Below are 17,703 nucleotides of genomic sequence, written 5' to 3'. Positions count from 1 at the left end.
CATTCCAGTTCAATGATATCCTCGATTCTACGAAGGCTATTCTGTTTTTCGGTACTCCCCACCAGGGAGCTGATGCGGCTACCTGGGCAAGATATCTGTCCAAGATAGGTCGCGCTGTTGGTGTGAAGAACACAGAAGTGATAGCTGAGCTCGAACGCTGGTCCAATCCGCTCACGGAGCTCACAACAGTCTTCAGCGAAAATCAAGAAAACATCGCAATAACGACATTCTACGAGTCGCGCAGTCTTCACGGCACGATTGTGAGTCTCACATGTCCATAGGACGTTTGTTCATCGCTCATTGAATTGTAGGTTGTACCTGAAGCGTCCGCGACGATGGGTTGGAAAGATGAGCGACGTGTGAAATTAGACGCGACCCACACCTCGATTTGCAAGTTTCAGGAGAGCGACGAGAACTGGTCCAGAGTCAGGTCTCGTCTGAGCGTCGTCGCGAAAAGGCTTGGATTGTCCATTGGGGTTCCCGACGTAAATGGCCTGGTGAAAGATGAAGAAGAGGCCGAGGAAGGAGAAGTTGAAGATCAGCTGCTCAAGCAAAGGATGAAGGCACTACGTTAGTAGGTACGCGGGCAAAAGGCCCGCCTCGCACGCTCTATCTGCAGAACTGTCGCATCATCTAGTGATATGCAAGAACGTCTATGAGGCTCGTTAGGTAACTACACAATGTTATTTCAAATTATCCGAAAATTACACCATCGGTTCATCCATCTATTCTGAGAACAATTTTGAGCCTTTCTTCGCAGCGATCGGGGACTGCAGGAATCATGGTCGAGCTTTACCCAATGGTTTCACATTACTATCGGCCGTTTGAGACGGCACGCTTGCTCAGCCGCAAACTTTAGCCAAGAAAAGATGCTTTCGCTGCTCTTTTCTCCCGCAGTGCATCGCACATCTTACGCCTAATCAGAAACAACAAGAGAGCGTTCTTGCAATTTGAGTGAGGATTTGTGTTTCCTAACTTGTCCTTCCTGGCCACCGTCTTTGCGTTATTCGACTACTTTCCTCCTTCCCAATTCCGTCACCCAGCTTCTATCCTCGGAGGCCATTTCCAAGGCGCACTGTGAGAGGAGGGATTATGCATGTTTGTTGCTAGAATATCCGGCATGCTGGCAGCTACTGCTACAGCCCTGATGCAAGCCACGTCGGCTAAACGACTTTCGGGCGTCCGGCTGGAACTTCATGGGATCCTCCAGCTGGGCAGCCTTGCTGCAAGATTGTCCTTCGGGGCTGAAATTTCGCTGTAAGCACTAATGAAGGTTGTGTAACCCGAGATAATCAATGCACAGTGCCAGAACACACCGGTAAGCGAACTGTCCTGTGGCATATAGAGCGAATAACCGCTCAGACTGCTCAGCCTAATCACGCCATCTCTGGTGCAGCACTGATAACAGAGTTTTCATACTGGATAACCGTATTTTCATTACACATTCAGATAAAAGGTCAGATTAAAGATTGAGGGTCGGATAGGTGATGGTTGTACCCGTACATATCCCGACTTTCGACAATCATTCCAGGGTATCTAATTGTCTTCTTACTTGTAATTGGCGACATGGCTACTCCCATTCGTTTGGGGGCCGAAAAATCTGTCATTCCTCCTTCAGAAGACAATGTAACCGTCGCGGAGAGCTCAAAAGTGGGGGCAGAGCAACCAGGCACTAAGATGGGCGAAAACGATGCAACGAAAAACAAAAAAAAGTTGACTTACAGAGATCAGATGTACGTGAAACGCGAGCATGTTCAAGATTCTACTAATCACTCTGTAGTTACGACAAGTAAGAAGACAACGCAATATTCTAGCCCGCCTAACAAATGCTCTAGAAATTCTCGTAACACCATTCTTGTTCCGTCGGCAGCAAGGCACAAGAAGCCATCCAAAAACAAAAACAGTCGTGTGGCAATCCAAGTCCGCAGGATATACTCGGACCGTATGGTCTATGTCGAAACCAAAGTCGACATCAAAGGGAAACTACTCCTCGAAGAATTGAAGAGAATACACGGAGACACACGTGGAGTCTTCCTTGGAGATACCTCAAGTACGGTGCGTCTGTCACTTTAGCTGCCACGTTGACCCAAATACTAACATTCTCTCTAGGTTTTCCCAGAGCTATTGTACTGGTCACGCATCGAGCTTATCGAGCGGAGAGAAGCACTACACACCGATGAGACCAACGAAACACGGCTGGAAAGCATCGCAGAGCTAGATGTCGCCCTTCAGTTCATCGATGAGGAGTACGGAGATCTGATTCTCAACGTTACACAACTTCTCAAGGAGAAGAAGATGATGTTTCACAACTTATGGACAATACTTGCACCCAATACATTGATCTACCACAAAGACGCCTTGGGAAATGATCGAATCTCCCGGCTCGAAAGCTCAAGGATGGCTCAGGGCGAGGGTGGATCTCGCTTCCAGGAGATATCAGCTAATCATATGGATTCAGATGGCGTGAGGCTTGGGATCGTGAAAGAAAGACTGCAGATCCCTCAATTCGAGGGTGCTCTACCCATCTACGAGCTTCCAGTGTATCCAGTAGAATTCCATGCTGATCGGAAAACTCTTCACGCTGAGTTGCTGAAGCGAGGGGAGATCCAACTCTGCTTCCACGGCACCGGTCACCAGTTGAGGGAGCACACGGGATTTGGACTGCGGATGGGAAGGGATTCAATTGTGAAGTTCAAAGTATGTTACGTCCTACCTAGGTACTGAAGACCTTCCAGTCCTAATCACGGGTGTAGACTCACGGTCGTTTGATTATCGACGCCGCTACATATGACGAGATGGAACCAGAAGCAACGATGGTTCCAGACGTTAAGGAAGCCATGCAATCTGAGCCTTCCGAAAAGTTTCAAAAGTTAGCCTTCGGTTATGTCATGTCCAAGAACAGAAAGGAAAAAGACCACACCAATGGCGAGCCGTCTCTGTCCAGCGCTCTACACATTCCTCCTCCGGCTGGATCTAGATCACATTCCAGAGTCGGGAGGTCGTCTCGCAGGATTCACGAATCTGATTACGTCAACGACGAGTCCTCTGATGACGAGCATGTGTCTCAAGGTCGGACTTTCTACCAGAAACATGAGATGTCGGACATACTGAAAGTCATGCTTTCGGGGAAATTATACGGGTTTAGTCTTGGCGATTCTACATGGGGTGAATCACAGATGTCTTCATTTGCCGAGCTGGATGGCTAACGTCTAACAGGCACTTTCTCTGTCTCTCGAGTCCAGAAGCCTTGTTGGGACCCACACGTCTGGGCATCACTTGTTATGAAACCGCGCCAGAAGGAGCTACTGGAAAGGCTTATCAAGTCTCATGGAAATGACGAGTCTGGTTTCGACGACATCATCAAGGGCAAAGGCAAGGGCTTGGTCGGACTTCTACTGGGTCCACCTGGTGTGGGTAAGACATTGACTGCAGAAGCGGTGGCGGAGATCTCGAAGTTACCACTATTCGTCATGTCTTGTGGTGCGCTTGGAAGTGTTGCCAGTGAGATTAATCGCGCCTTGAGGAAGTTTCTTGAGCTCGCCACAAGATGGGGTGCAGTACTTCTACTGGACGAGGCTGATGTCTATCTTGCGAAGCGGAATGAGAACGACCTGGAAAGAAACGCCATCATCTCGGTATTTCTACGAGAGCTTGAGTACTATACTGGTATCATGATTCTGACCACCAACCGTGCTCGGCATATTGATTCTGCCTTTCAAAGTAAGTTGGATGTGCACAGCGACAAGCCAAAAGCTGACGAAGTGCAGGCCGAATTCAATTCTGTCATCACTACCATCGCCATGATTCTACCTCCCGAAAGAAGATCTGGAGGACCTTCGTCGACAGCTCGCGCAAAAACAGGAAAGTCAAGGTCGATATCGACGAACAAGGATTCAACAAACTGGCGGCGTTAAGGTTGAACGGCCGCGAGGTGAGTGGCTTTTGAGATGTACTTTCACCATATACTGACAGGGGTTCAGATCAAGAATGCAATGAGTCTAGCAGTATCGCTAGCTGTTAGCGACCCCAAAAACAACTGTTTGCGAGCTGAAGAGATCATCGACATCTCAACACTTCTTCAGAACTTCGATTTCGTTGATGAAGATGAACAGGAAAACAAGGATGATGAGGAAGACAATCAAGACCAGGATTACAAAGAAGCCAAAGGACACAAGGCAAATGAAGAAGACAGGGAAGACAGGGAGAACGAGACCCCCGAATGCCAGCCTTGTCCAGTCCTCCAGGTTGATCCAGCACCGCCCGGGATCGTGTGCAAGGTTCCAGACAAAGGCAAGACGCGCAAAACGGGGATTCGTAAACTCGAGAGACGCGATCGCTCCACGGGATCTTCCATCGCGGGTGCTACGAATAGTATCTAACTACCAACGAGTCGATACCTGTGCATGACACCATGTGCAAGAAGACACAAATGGGTTAGCTCCGCCGCATCATCGCAGTACAGGAGAGCACAGTAGATAGTAACGCAGTGTTAAATTAGCGAGGTACCAGTAGTAGCTATCAGCTCGAAGACGATAGTAATATCCAAATTCTCATTCACTAAGAAGAGAATCTCGTCTGACAGAACAGGAATGTATTTTCTGTCAACCTAGTAGATTGTTGAGTTCATGTTGGCTTCATGTGAGAGGCAGTCCAATGTAGTCGACTGTGGATGTAGCGTCTCGTTTCGCGTGTGAAAGCCAGGCACGATGGCCTAAACAGATGCACTCCAATCAAGAAAACCCCCCACGCAGATAGCCATTGCGGCAGAAAAGACACCCTGGGTCAGCGATGCGCATGGGAAACTTGTTTCGTCGTAGACAAGGCGCTAGTTCTCACGGGCACGCAGTCCCAAGTATTTTGAAAGGTCCGACTCGCCTTGGTGCAAGACAGCGATAGCGACGCCCCAGGGTGCCACTCATCTCCATGAAGCTTCCAGCATCTTTGGCAACGTCTGTTCGTCGATTAATGAGCGAAGTATCGGATGTCACTTTGTTCTACTCGGAAACAGGTCTCGTCGTTGCGAAACCAGGTTGTGAAGTGAGCAATGCAGACGCGAGGTATGCTGGCGGACATATATCGAGTCTCTATATCGCTGATGTGTCACAGGCTGTCATCAAGATTAGTGAGAGCAATTGTGCACAAGCGAACATCTATGCCGAGTCCATGCCATGCGAAACAGGACCGCAGGGTTGCACAGCTATGATGTGCCTGTTCGATGCTCGCCCGGGTTTTCATTTACACGCGCGCAGGCTCTGGCTTTCCTACACTGACTGTCAGTAACCGAACATTTCAGTCGTTGTCACCGTCGTCCCATGGAGCGCCCTGCGAGACTGGCATGGTTGGGCAGTACCGCCGCGATCAACAATATATTTCGATGCCGTCAGTCCATGAACACCATGGACGTTAGCTTACCTATGGAGGACGACAAAACGTTCATCTTTTGCTCATGATCCCTTGGAAAGGAATGAAGGCTCTAGACCAGCAGCACGACATCTGTCGCACCGTGCGTGAATGCTCAGGCGCAGTAAGGTCCATGCCTCGCTAGACAACCGGTGAGCCACCGCACCGCCCCAGGTGCGCGTTCCCGTATACCTAGGTATGATCCAAGTTCTGTCCCGCAGCCTTTGTTCCGAGACTGCGTGAATAACAGTTGGCAAACTTCGTCGCACAGCGATAATTCGTTGGTGCCACGACTAGTAAAGAATGTCGAAGGGCCAAGGGCAGCGAGGCTGTCCCGGCGGGAAATTGTGCGCAATGCAGCTTGGTCCGCACCCTCGCGCCGCTATGATTCCCTACCCCACATCTTCCGTCTGGGCAGCTGCGACTTGACCGCATCCTCACCACACCGCGCGTTCGAGACCAGCGCAAATCCGATTCGGCTGCCCGGGATATCGATCGTATTCGTGCTAATGCGCATGGCACATGTCGACGGTCGCCTCCGAGGGCTCCATCATCACGAGAACTAGCTGTCGTCCTGGCGACTTTCCCCAGCTTTGCCCAACTTCTTTGGCGCAAACGCACAGCAGCTCGTGTTGCAAACAATCATTTGTTTGCTTGTGCAGACGGGGCCTCGCGCAACCGTCTATAGGGAGCTTCTCGAAAGGGCTTTTCGCCCAGCATGGCGCTCGGCAGATCGCCATTCAACAACGCTTGGCAAAGAAAAGTACGAGCCTCATCCACGTCATCTGGATTGGCATGCAGCCAACGATGATGCGCAGGGGCAAACGTTCTATTTTAAACTTCAGCTCTACAGACAGATAAAAGGTTGCTCCATCCCTGGCTTCTACATCTGTATCCCTTCGTTTTACTAGACTTAATACCCTATTCTTAATTCTCAATATGTGGGCCAAAGCTGCTTCTATCCTCGCCCTTGCGACCACCGCTGTCGCCCAGAGCAAAGGCTTCAACTACGGTGCCACCAACGCAGACGGATCATGCCGCGGCTACAACGACTTCGTTCGCTTCTTCAATGAGGCGAAGAGCCTGCCTGGAGCTTCGGGCTTCAACACAGCACGTCTTTACACTTCAGTTCAATGCGGTACCGCGGCCGATCCCATCTCTGCCTTCCAAGCAGCCATCGACACCGACACCCAACTTCTGGTCGGTCTTTGGGCCAGTGCCGGACGTGCGGCATACGAGAACGAACTCAACGCCTTGATTCGTGGCGCCAGGGAACTTGGAACCGCTTTTACAGACAAGATTATTGGCATCAGCGTAGGGTCTGAGGACTTGTACCGCAGCAGCCCGCAGGGTGTACAGAACAACGCAGGCGCTGGTGCTACTGGTGCTGAGATCGAGGGTTACATCGGTTGGATGCGCGACTGGATCCGTGGCACCGCGCTCGAGGGCAAGCCTATCGGCCATGTAGACACGTTCACTGCCTGGGTTCTGCCTGAGAACCGCGGTGTTGCTCGCAGCGTGAACTGGCTTGGACACAACTCATTCCCATACTTCGAGACCACTAGGCCGAACTCGATCGACCTGGCACGTGAGAACTTCTTCGCGGGTCTTGGTCAGACTGAGAGCGTATCTGATGGAAAGCCTGTTTGGGTCACCGAGACCGGATGGCCACGAAGTAAGTTTTGCTTTAGTACTCTCCAAAGCTTATCATACTAACGCAAATATAGTTGGCCCTAACTCTGGCTCCGCTGTTGCCTCCCTTGAGAACTCCAAGCGTTACTGGGACGAAGTTGGCTGCTCGCTCTTTGGCAGCCGTACCACGTTCTGGTACACATTGAAAGATGCCAACGCTGCTCAGACCGATCTGTCTTTCGCTATTACGCCCCTCCAGAACAACACGCCGTTCTTCCAATTGACTTGTTAGACAATCAATGCTTGTTGATGGTCCGCTATGTTAGATCTTCGAGACAGCGGATTTTCTTGTACATAATATAGATTTAATGAATCAGAATGGCCGGTTCGGTGCATCGACAGTTGTTAAGAGAATGTTGCACTACCACTTACTTGATATATACAAACTGCTTTCAAGAGCGAATGACCTGGACTTGACTTCATTGACAGTCAACTGCCTGTACACATCCAAATGCCGAATACCGACGTGACAGGCCTTAGCGTCTGATGAACCACTCAACAGAGGTTACTCTCGATAACACCTTTGCTGATATCTCAGGACGATGGAATACTCTGCGCATGCGTCGTGAAGACACCCTGTGGATCTAGGGTTGACTTGATCCTCTTCATCTTCTCAAAGTTGTCTCCGTATAGCCTCACGCTCCATTCCTCAACGGAAAGCTCCGTATCTCTGTAGTTCACAAACCCCCTTAGTGGTACACCCTCCTTCTTCAGCTGATCCTGGAAAGGTCGGAAACCAGCTTGCATGTACTCAATGCCGTCAGCAGGCCATTGGGTTAGACCGTTAGCAAGACGTCCTTCCCAGCGGATGAGCCACTGGTTGTTGGAGTAAGCCATCGCCTGCTTTGAGTCGTCAACATCCCTAGACACGCCACCCCATAAGTCCAAGAAGCCAAACTCAGTCAGGTCAGTGCGGTTGAAGGCGAGTGTTGTGTACTGGTAGAGCGCTTTGGCGGACTCGAAGGTAAAAGGCTGATCTTTGCGCAGAACCAGTGCTTGTAGGTACATGCTGCGCGGAGGGAAGGCGTCGGTGGTTCCGTTGAGTTGTGGAACGGCAAAGTTCTCCATAGCCCAGAAATCTGCCGTTCGCACGGTGGTCGTGGTGGTGTTTGGGAGACGTTCTACGAGACCAGCAAATAGGGCATCAAACTCGTCAGGGTTACCGTAGAAGTATCCACTACCGTTCCATTCGCCGGCCAATTGCCATCGTAGAGCAAAGGTATCGGGTGCTTTAGTCATGGCCCAGTCCTGGATATCGATGAGGGCTTGAGCGCCTGTGTCAAGGTCGACAGCACCAAGTGAGATCGTGAAATTTGTGACAATGTCGAACTCCGGCTTCCAAGTGCGAGTAGTCAAAGACAGGATGATGCCGTAAGAAGAGCCTGCACCTTGAACAACGAAGAACAGATCTGGGTTTTCCTTGCGTGAAGCAGTGACCACTGTGCCGTTGTATAGTATCACCTTGACGCTGTCGAGATTATCCATAGGAATTCCGAGAAAACGACTGGTGGTTCCAAAGCCGCCACCGATGGAAGACCCAGAAAGGCCTACCCAATTAGCTCGGACGTGGGGGAAGTGACGCCCGTGGTTCTCCCAAAGCCATGTTACAGCTGGCCCAACTCGGCTTCCACCACCGTAGCTATGACTATCAGCACATAGTAAGTTGATGTTGATCGCGCGGACACTTACGTAAACAGACCAGTCGCCTCGTCGAATGTAGTCTCCGTCAAACGCTCCATGTTGATCACAAGTGCTCCATCCACACCACCCAGCCCATAAGCTCCGTAGGAATGTCCCCCGTTTAGCGGGGAGACCTTGACACCCGCATCTACGGCGCATACCAATGCCGCAGCAATTTCGTCTTCGTTGCGCGGAACGACAACAGCGGCTGGTTCCGGGTTGAACCGCAAAGCCCATGGGGAGGTAATGGTCTCCCAGTTCGTAGCATCAGGGAAGGTCGTTAAGGAGGCCAAGATGCTCGAGCTACTCAAGCAGTCTCTGAGTTTGGTGGCGTCATCCTGGGCTGCAGCAACTGGTAGAAGGGATCCAAAAAGAACGATGTTCGAAATGAGAGCGAGTAGACCACTAGGCCTGGCAGACTGGCGGCGAAGCATGGTGAGTGGTGAATGTCTGTGTATAATGAACGCGGTAAGGAGCATTGGTATCAGGGCACTCGCTTTATATCCAGAAAAACAGCGCATGTCTTCTACCTCATGTTTGGTCAGTAATCAGCTATCCCATCGCCTTCCGCGTTGTCCAAACCATTGGTGTGAAGCTATTTGCATGATTACGCTTCGGCGCCGAAGCATCCGTCCTGCCATGCGCCCGAAATGAAGCCATTGTTAGTTCTCGTCGGCTTCAGTGCGCGAATCTCATCAACGGGATGTATTAGCGGACTATACACAAAAGCCAAGAGTTGTCGTACGCGTGGCATCTTCATGTAGACGCGATGAACATGGGAGACCTGTCTACGAGTGCTTTTCCAACATGGGGAGAATTAACTTGCCGGACTTCCTCGAGAATGCCAGAGCGCGTGTATTGTTCGAAACATCGAACGCAATCTGTACGCTGCAAATAGTGCGAGTACTGCATGGTCCGCGGATGTTGCTCGACGACCTTGAGATTGATGAGCGACAAATGCAGGACGGGGCATGAGCGTAAGATGCAGGAACCATCGCATCGCACTATCCCGAGCCCTCTGACTCGGCTCCTTGACATTACTTTTATTCGTGCACGCTGTCTCCCAGGAATGTAAGACCGATTACTGATATGGGTGTTCTCCGGTAGCTTGGTTTGTTTCACGAAACATGCTCATACGTGCCCAGGTGCGATTCCAATCGCGCACCGGGTCACAGAAGACTCTCCAGACCGAAAGAACTCCTCAAAAATGGAAGAGGGTGTCGCCTGAACCTTTGCGCTCGTTTTTTTGATGTTGAGTGATCGCGATTGCGTCGTGTCATGAACTTGAGAGTCGGGACTGGGCCCGCGACATGTGGAAACCCCAGACGCTAGCCGACAGCTTCCCTGCCAAGATCGACGCGAAACTCTCCACACCATGACATCACCTATCATCATCTTGTCGTCGATGGGTTGATTTACCGCTTTCAGGACGCGTTTCACGGGGGCCCAAGATGATGCAAGAAGCTATGGCGACGACAAACCTTGAAAGACATGGAGCTTCACACAGGGATAGCCCGATCGTGGCCTTCTCCTCTCGCGCAATTCTCCAGCCATGTCCGCCCCCAGCAATGGCAAAGACTGTCTCCAGGACTCGTCGCAGCAGCTAGACTACGTTCACGGTAGCTCGCACAAGGTCTTGAACTTCCAAAATGCCAATTCACGGCGTTATGCCGTCAACAACGAAGATGGACACGCGAGCGGAACGGAATGGGAGTGGTGGAGTCGCGAGAATCGAAAGGGTGCGTACACAGCTATGTTACATATAAGCCGAAGATTGTACTGACGAGTCTCTTCTCCAGGCCGGCACATACTTCTCCTCAGTCACGGTCAAGCACCCTCACGCACCGAACGTACTACGCGCCTTCTTCGAGCGCTTGTGCGCATGGTCACAGTCATAGCCTGGTGGGACGTTTCGTGGTGGGTTGGCGTCGTCTTTACTGTCGGCTCGATATGCTCCATCACGTCTGGCGTCCTTCAATGGCTTCCAGTCGCATATCCAGATACGCGATTCGCCGCCGACCCGAGCACCGTCAGCGGCGCGATATCCTTCTTCCGTGGAATGTTGTTTCTGCTGGGCGGCATGCTCCTTGTAGTCGAAGCGGTGAACGCCAACCAGAGCGACTGCTTTGGCTGGGCGCTCAAGGAAAGCTTGAACTCCGACAACGAGAACATCGAACTCGCGTCTCCGGACGAAGAGAAAGCGACCGAGAACCCCTCCGGCTTCCAACCCGACCGTCGAAACTGCACGCATATCCACAACCCCGACCGCATGAAACATCGAATAATGCATACCAAGACGTTCAAGGTGGAAGCGCGACCTCAGTCAGGACCTGAGCAAGCCTGGAAATGGTGGCCCACATGGCAGGATGTTCGCGTTCACTACCGTCGGGAAATCGGCTTCAACGCAAATCTCATACTCTTCATTGGTACAGCCATTTACTGGGTCACGAATCTCCTCACCTTACCAGGTGTATACAAGAACCTCCCGCAAGGTGTGCTCTATGGGCTATACTATCCTTCTTTCCTGCTTGGGGCTATCTGCTTCCTGGTCGCTTCGATACTATACCTGTTTGAAGTGCAGCGCCAGTGGTGGAAGCCCGCGCCGCGCATGACCGGGTGGTGGGTTGGAATGACAAATCTGGTGGGTAGCATAGGTTGGATCTGGAGTGCTTGTCTGGGATATTGTAGCACAGGTTGGTGCGAGTATCAGAGTACACTGGCTCTGGTATGGGCACCCGCAGTATATCTTATGGGCAGTCTGCTGATGCTCTATGAAGCTGTAGAGAAATGGCCTATTCATATCGAAGGTTAGGGCCATTCTCGTAGTACTGAACTTTCACTGTCCTCTAAGCAAAATGCAGTGCAGATAGTATTACAAGACAAGCCCCAGAGGTTCACGTAGCATCGCCTACGACATCGACTCATTCTTCCAGCTTGTAAGATGCTACCCACATTTTGAATGTTTCGGACAGCAACACGAGAGATTCAACACGAAAGGGTCATATCAAGAACGTTCTCGGGACATGACGATAGTTGTGAACGATAGGAGGCTCATATCAGGCATTGCGAATCTCATGTGAAACGAGCTGAAGATATATTTTGCGTACCTCTGGCAACTCTCACATGCATTTGATCAATGGCATTGGCCCGGTCTTTCTTCACAGTGTTCAATACCTCTCTGGCAAGCTCTTACGGTGATTGCTTAAGTTCGTATCGTGGCACGGCTTCATCGACAGGCTCGTGACGTCTCGCATCGGGCAGCCACACCCCAAAGTAGCTAGCCATGACGTCAAGACACATTGTTCATGAGAAGCAGAGGTTCTTGAAATAGCCTTACAATCCCTACGACTTCACCTTCTTCTTTTCAGCTAAGAACATGACACTTCCAATGACGGGCAAGTCCGGAAAGGACACACTCGCGGCACGCCTCGAGAACGACTTCGAGAAGCGACCCGACCCGGTCGCATTGACCCACAACGCCGATGAGTCGCAAAACAGCTCTTCGGGAGTCGACTATGAGCCACATCCTGAAAATTCGATGAATTTGGAGCCTGCGAGGGAGAGAATAGTGCAGTCTATCTGCAACTTATACTCTGGCAGCGCTAGCGAAGAAGACATGATGGTGTATGGCAAAGAGGCAGTATACGACGACCCATGGAGCTATTGCGATACGAGGTATAAGATTGCTGGGCAGTGGTATGGTGAGTAATGCCTAAGCTTAAACGGTGATGAGGAGGTACGCTTTGCTAACACCTGACAGGTATCCCGAAACTCATGAAGAGCAGTCGGACGATCAAGACGGAGGTTATTTCCTCCAAGCCTGATGAGATCATCTTCAAGTTGCAGCAGGAGTACACTCCAAAACCTATGCCGATTGCGAAGAAGGTCAACAGCTTGATTACACTGACGCTCGATCAAGAGGGCAAGGTGCGGTATCACAAGGTACGCGAAAACCATCCATTAGCGCACGTCTGCGCAACCTCTCATTGAGCTCGAAGGGTTGTTGCTAACGCCAGGCAGGACATGTGGAATGAGAAGGACTACAGTCACGAAGGTCTAGGCAAGATCATGAAAGAGTTGAATGGGGATCATCTAACAAAGATCACGCGACCCCCAGCGGATCTGTGATGAAGCAGCAGCTCTCGGAGGAATTACCTCGCCCAATGTTGAGCGAAAAGCTCGAGCCAATCATCATCATTCCAAGCTCATGGCTTCCAGCCCCCAGTGCGTGACCTAAACAGACCTGCCGGATCTACTGCATCTGCAACCCTCTTCGCCAACGCCCGGCTCTCAGGCCTCAATCTCCCAAAGTAATCCTGCCGAAAGAACCCATAGTTCATGAAGATTGGCAAATACGCTTCCGGTAGCTTACCCTCTGCTTGCCATGCCAGGACCCTGTTTCTCACGCCAGAATAAGTCGCTTCCATCGTGTCAGCCATCTTCTCATACAATGACTGCGGTGTGAAAGCATAATTCATCTCAATGATAACGCGATCGACATCTGCATCAGCATCGATCAGATCAGGACTTAGTTCCCGAGCCTTTTGCGCAATCTTCTTTGGGAATGGCTGCCATGCGATAGATGCTACGATTCCAGGTACGAGTAGTGTGGTGTCAGAGATGTCGCGCCAATGCTTGTGAAGACCTTCCATAACCTCGACAGCATTGGCGCGGGAAGGTAAGGGTATTGTTTCTGTGGCGATATCCACAACGTTGCCTTTGATTACAACCCAGTTGCTTAGGGCCATGAGATCGGCGTAGGTGCGTGTTCGGGTGGTATCAAGCAAGGGATTGACATCGGTGAAATTGTCGAAAAGCCCGGCTGGGGGCGTCGGACCATCATAGAACAAGAAGATGATCCAAGAGTCGACTACGTTAAGATTCGCTCGCTCAGCCGTGACAATGACTGCAGCCTTCTCATCCTCGTTGTACTCTGTCCAGTCACGAACTGCTTGAAGTAGCTGCTTGTCCTTGCTCGGCGTGCGAAGAAACACCAGGTTGCCGCCCCAGATGTCGCCTTGTCGGTGAGCCTGCAACTTATAGTTTGTTATGACGCCAAAGTTGTTACCACCTCCCTTGAGCGCGACGAATAGGTCGGGGTGATTGTCGTTCCGGATGTGGCCGATAGTGCCGTTGGCGAAGACAATTTCGTACTCGAGGACACTTGACGCAGCCCATCCGTACTGCGTCGACATATAGCTGAGCCCTCCACCCAGCACTAGTCCGCCGACTCCAGTGTTGCCAATGCGCCCGCCGACAAACGTCCAGCTCGTGCCTTGGAGCTTAGCAGCAATGCCATCAAGCCGGTTACCAGGACCTACGTCGACGATACCTGTGCTGCGGTCGAGATCGGCTTGATCAAAATGCTCCATGGCAATGAGTGGGCCCCCGGCTACGCTACTCCATCCATTGTTGGGATTGTGGCCACCAGATTTGATGGCGAAGCGTTCAGTGGTGTTGGCGAGAATTTGCACTACGGTCGAGACTTCTTCCACCGTCCTTGGGAAGATGATGCAGGACGGGAGAAGAGCAGAGCACGAAGTAGACCAATACTGGGCTTGTTCTTCAATGTAGGCCAGGTTGAGGGGGTATGTGACGGTGATGTAACCGAGAGAAGCGACTGATGAACAGGTATCGCCGCGGGCCAAAGCTGGCAAAGTGAACGCGAGAACAAGTTGAACAAAAAAGCCCCACATCTTGAACTCAGGATTGAAGACGGTGAAGCAATGGCGTTGAAGTTGTTGCGAGTCGCATCCCGATTTATACTCAGCGTTAGAAGCTTATAGCTGTCAATGACGTGGTTCGCGATGGCTCGAGCATGGTGTAAAAGGATGCATGTGGAGTGATACATGTGCGTTTAATCACCGTCGAGCACTAACCATACGTCGCTTTTGTCGTATGAACGAGCGCAGGCCGTATAGGAGTCGATCATTGTCAAGACGGCTATGCCAATGTCTTCTCAAAATAGCATGTAGCGTCGCTTACTCACAGGTGGTCTGGCATTTGAAAACAAGGTTTGTATTGTGCTACCTTCAGTGCATGGTATTGCATGCTGTCGCCGAATCATTCCCTGGTAATCTCTCCCCAGCTTCGTACCCAACCGGTTCCCTATTGGTGCATACTAGCAACGGTGAGTACCGAGACTTCACCTCCTCCTTCATCCTGTGGAAGAGGCTTCGAGCCAAGCAATAGAGTATGGATTGTTGCTCCAACCATATGCCCCGACTGACGAGAATGACAACGCTTGGTAGCTCGTGATCGATAATTTGGGGTCTGATCTGTGAGTCCAGAGATATTGCTAAACAATATTTGGAGTAAGGAGGGTCGCGTGAGGAATGTGGCGGTCTTGGTGACTCGTTTTTGTAGCTTGTCTGTATAGGCTGAATGGGTACGAGCTCGGTTGGCCAAGGGCTGACACACCTGAGGGGTGCACCCGCTGCAGCTGCAAGCCCCAACACGAACATTAGAGTAGCCCAGAGCCGATTTCGGTACCTGCATTAATTAGCGTAGTATTAGCCGTCCAAGACAGAAGACTTATCGAAAAAAGAGTTGACCATCCCGAAGGACGGCCGTTGAACCACCCACGATGACGCCATGCCACGCTCCCCCATTTTCACACCAATCGCATCTCCAAGACCGACGTCGGTGAACACGTAGTAATGCATCCAGGGCATAAGCCAAGAGACCGTAGCGAAGACAGGTGGTGATATGACCGCGAAGAATATTTGGATGGAAGAATGAAGAGCCTGCAGGAACTTGTCGCAGGAAATGTTGACAGACAGGTCTAGACCTTGTGCCTCACTCTTGAGAGGTCCCATCTCCATTCTCTGGTTCGGAAAGCACTGCGTTATGGCTTTCACTGTCCACCAATATGCTGTCGGCGGGTTCCAGACTCTCATGCTTAGCTCTCTTGTTGTATGGCCAAGCTAAAGAATGCAAACCAATGACCCCGAGATTGTAGGTCCTGTCAATGCGATCATGTCTCCATAGAAGGCGCCGTCGCAACTCCAACACTACCATCTCTTCCCATTGCTGCAAGACCATCGTCTCCGTGCTCCAGCTTGCGTAAACAACAGGATCCTAGTCAGCTTGGCACAACAGACACGCAACACTCACCAATGGACACAATCATCATGGGTTGTTAAGCCAAGATGCTTCTCTCTGTGCGTAGTGACAAGACTTCCTGAGACTAGTCTTTGTTTCCGCTCCGCTCTCTTGAGAAACGAAGGGCATGATGTTACGGACAAAGGACATCCTCAAAAGCCGCATTGACGATCGCAACAGAAATAGAACTGCTCGATCGGATGGGTAGACGCTCGCCGATTCATACGTATGCTGAACATACGTGTTGGCGACTAACGCGACTGGTCAGATATCACCCTAGAGTGACTGGTGTCGAGTGGTAATACTGTGACACCGGCTTCGTAACGTAGTAGATGAAGGAAGAGGTTGGAGATCTGATGGGGACTTTCGTTCCTGTGGGCGAGATGCACGGGTACTTCGTCGCCATACATAAGTCCGGCTCGAACAGATTGCCATGCAGTACAAACGCCACGTACTTGATCCAACACATGTAGACACAGCAGACTTTCCGTGTGTCAAACGTCAGGACATCAGATCCGGAGCGTGACGGCCCGCCGTAGTTGACAACACCAACCTGCGACGTATCGAGACCTCGCTAGGCTTTCGCCTTTCCGACGAGTGGATCTCACGCCAGCCGAAGCCGAACAAGTTGATGTGTCTGTATGTCTGGCTTGATCAATGTCAAGGCCGCGCTCTTCTTCTGTCCCGTTGCTGTAGGCATGACGTCTGCTGGTAACATGGTGATAGTTGGCATCAGGTATTGCAGCTCCTGTATGGCTCTCGGAATCGAGGGGACTGTGATTTAGGCGCGATGATGAAACCCAAAGTCGATCCTCTAGTGAGGCGACCGGCATCTGACTTCAGAGCTCTCCTCTTCGCCTCGTCGCATTCGTCGTGAAGCTATCTTTCGTGACCAGAGTCTGTTGTACAGATGAGATGCCGACGTGGTCCTCGTGCGAGAACTTTAATACCCCGACAGGCACATGTCATCCCAATTTGAGCTCCCGCTCCCGTACCTCGAGTCTTCCTTTTGCACACCGAGCAAGTAGGTCCACGCGAGCAGACCAATATGCAGGGGCTAGTCGGAAGGTCGGCGACATGACCGCGATACTATCCGTTGTGATACAAGCACATCGAATACCGGAAGATGATTAGGGTTAAGATCCGAGCCTGCCCTCCTCACACACAACCCCGGTGTTTCCACCAAGGCGCACAGACAACATGCGAACGACCCATTGAGACCATGCTGAGAGGCTCGGGCGTGTGATGACTGCGCAAGTGCGTGAGGTGCGGACGAACCGCATTCCAAATGGAAGACAGACATCGGTAACTGTGGGGGAAGTGACTTGTGGGGTGCTTGCAAGCAAGCGAGAGAAGAAGTTGTGTCCAAAGGGAGCGTTGCGCGACAGTCCCGCCGCGATTGACATGGTCAGACGATGTTGGTGACGCTTACATGGCTCAGGATCCAATCGAGACGCGATGAGAAGTTGTAGCGTTTGAACAGAGATGGACGTCGTGTGGCGATGGGTACGTCGGGGTTGTTGTTGGGTTCATGTCGGCAGGGGCAGGACGAAGACGCGTCGCCTCGCGCCAAGAGATCGCGCCTGCCTCGCGTCGAATTGACGCTAGCACGTGAGACCCATCTTTCTCTGACAAATCAGCAATATCCTTCTCCGCCTGCCCGTTGCCATTTTCCATCGCATCATCTCACGTAACAATAGATAGCAAATTCTTTGAGATCTAGAGAACAACGTTGGACTATATAGAGCCTTTGTGGTGGATCTCGCACATCTATCGTGAGCAACACGCTCCAGCAAGACAACCACCACCATACCTACAGCCGCGCTC

General features: G+C 51.3%; 6 protein-coding genes across 6 annotated transcripts; 4 read left to right on the top strand and 2 right to left on the bottom strand.

Annotated features, from left to right (window-relative positions):
• Positions 1-1,566: 1,566 nt before the first annotated feature.
• J4E85_010921 (uncharacterized protein) lies at positions 1,567-4,379 on the top strand (the record flags this gene model as incomplete). The annotated part of the gene is made up of 7 exons (XM_051475124.1): positions 1,567-1,733; positions 1,905-2,055; positions 2,110-2,697; positions 2,754-3,165; positions 3,217-3,720; positions 3,768-3,931; positions 3,981-4,379. 7 exons carry the CDS (start codon positions 1,567-1,569, stop codon positions 4,377-4,379), a joined length of 2,385 nt encoding a protein of 794 aa, XP_051321150.1.
• A 1,960-nt stretch (positions 4,380-6,339) lies between these two features.
• J4E85_010920 (uncharacterized protein) lies at positions 6,340-7,324 on the top strand (the record flags this gene model as incomplete). The annotated part of the gene is made up of 2 exons (XM_051475123.1): positions 6,340-7,075; positions 7,128-7,324. The coding sequence occupies 2 exons, from the start codon at positions 6,340-6,342 to the stop codon at positions 7,322-7,324; spliced, it is 933 nt and encodes a 310-aa protein (XP_051321149.1).
• A 302-nt stretch (positions 7,325-7,626) lies between these two features.
• Positions 7,627-9,206, bottom strand: J4E85_010919 (uncharacterized protein; the record flags this gene model as incomplete). The annotated part of the gene is made up of 2 exons (XM_051475122.1): positions 7,627-8,731; positions 8,782-9,206. The coding sequence occupies 2 exons, from the start codon at positions 9,204-9,206 to the stop codon at positions 7,627-7,629; spliced, it is 1,530 nt and encodes a 509-aa protein (XP_051321148.1).
• A 1,118-nt stretch (positions 9,207-10,324) lies between these two features.
• On the top strand, positions 10,325-11,584 carry J4E85_010918 (uncharacterized protein; the record flags this gene model as incomplete). Its single annotated transcript, XM_051475121.1, has 2 exons — positions 10,325-10,511; positions 10,572-11,584. The coding sequence occupies 2 exons, from the start codon at positions 10,325-10,327 to the stop codon at positions 11,582-11,584; spliced, it is 1,200 nt and encodes a 399-aa protein (XP_051321147.1).
• Positions 11,585-12,148: 564 nt separating this feature from the next.
• J4E85_010917 (uncharacterized protein) lies at positions 12,149-12,900 on the top strand (the record flags this gene model as incomplete). Its single annotated transcript, XM_051475120.1, has 3 exons — positions 12,149-12,473; positions 12,533-12,714; positions 12,793-12,900. 3 exons carry the CDS (start codon positions 12,149-12,151, stop codon positions 12,898-12,900), a joined length of 615 nt encoding a protein of 204 aa, XP_051321146.1.
• A 77-nt stretch (positions 12,901-12,977) lies between these two features.
• J4E85_010916 (uncharacterized protein) lies at positions 12,978-14,468 on the bottom strand (the record flags this gene model as incomplete). Its single annotated transcript, XM_051475119.1, has 1 exon — positions 12,978-14,468. One exon carries the CDS (start codon positions 14,466-14,468, stop codon positions 12,978-12,980), a length of 1,491 nt encoding a protein of 496 aa, XP_051321145.1.
• Between the last annotated feature and the right edge of the window lie 3,235 nt (positions 14,469-17,703).

The sequence above is a fragment of the Alternaria conjuncta genome (genome assembly GCF_024043145.1).
Source record: "Alternaria conjuncta strain BMP 0040 chromosome Unknown scaffold_27, whole genome shotgun sequence".
Lineage (NCBI taxonomy): Eukaryota > Fungi > Ascomycota > Dothideomycetes > Pleosporales > Pleosporaceae > Alternaria > Alternaria conjuncta.
This window is presented reverse-complemented; position numbering and strand designations above follow the sequence as displayed.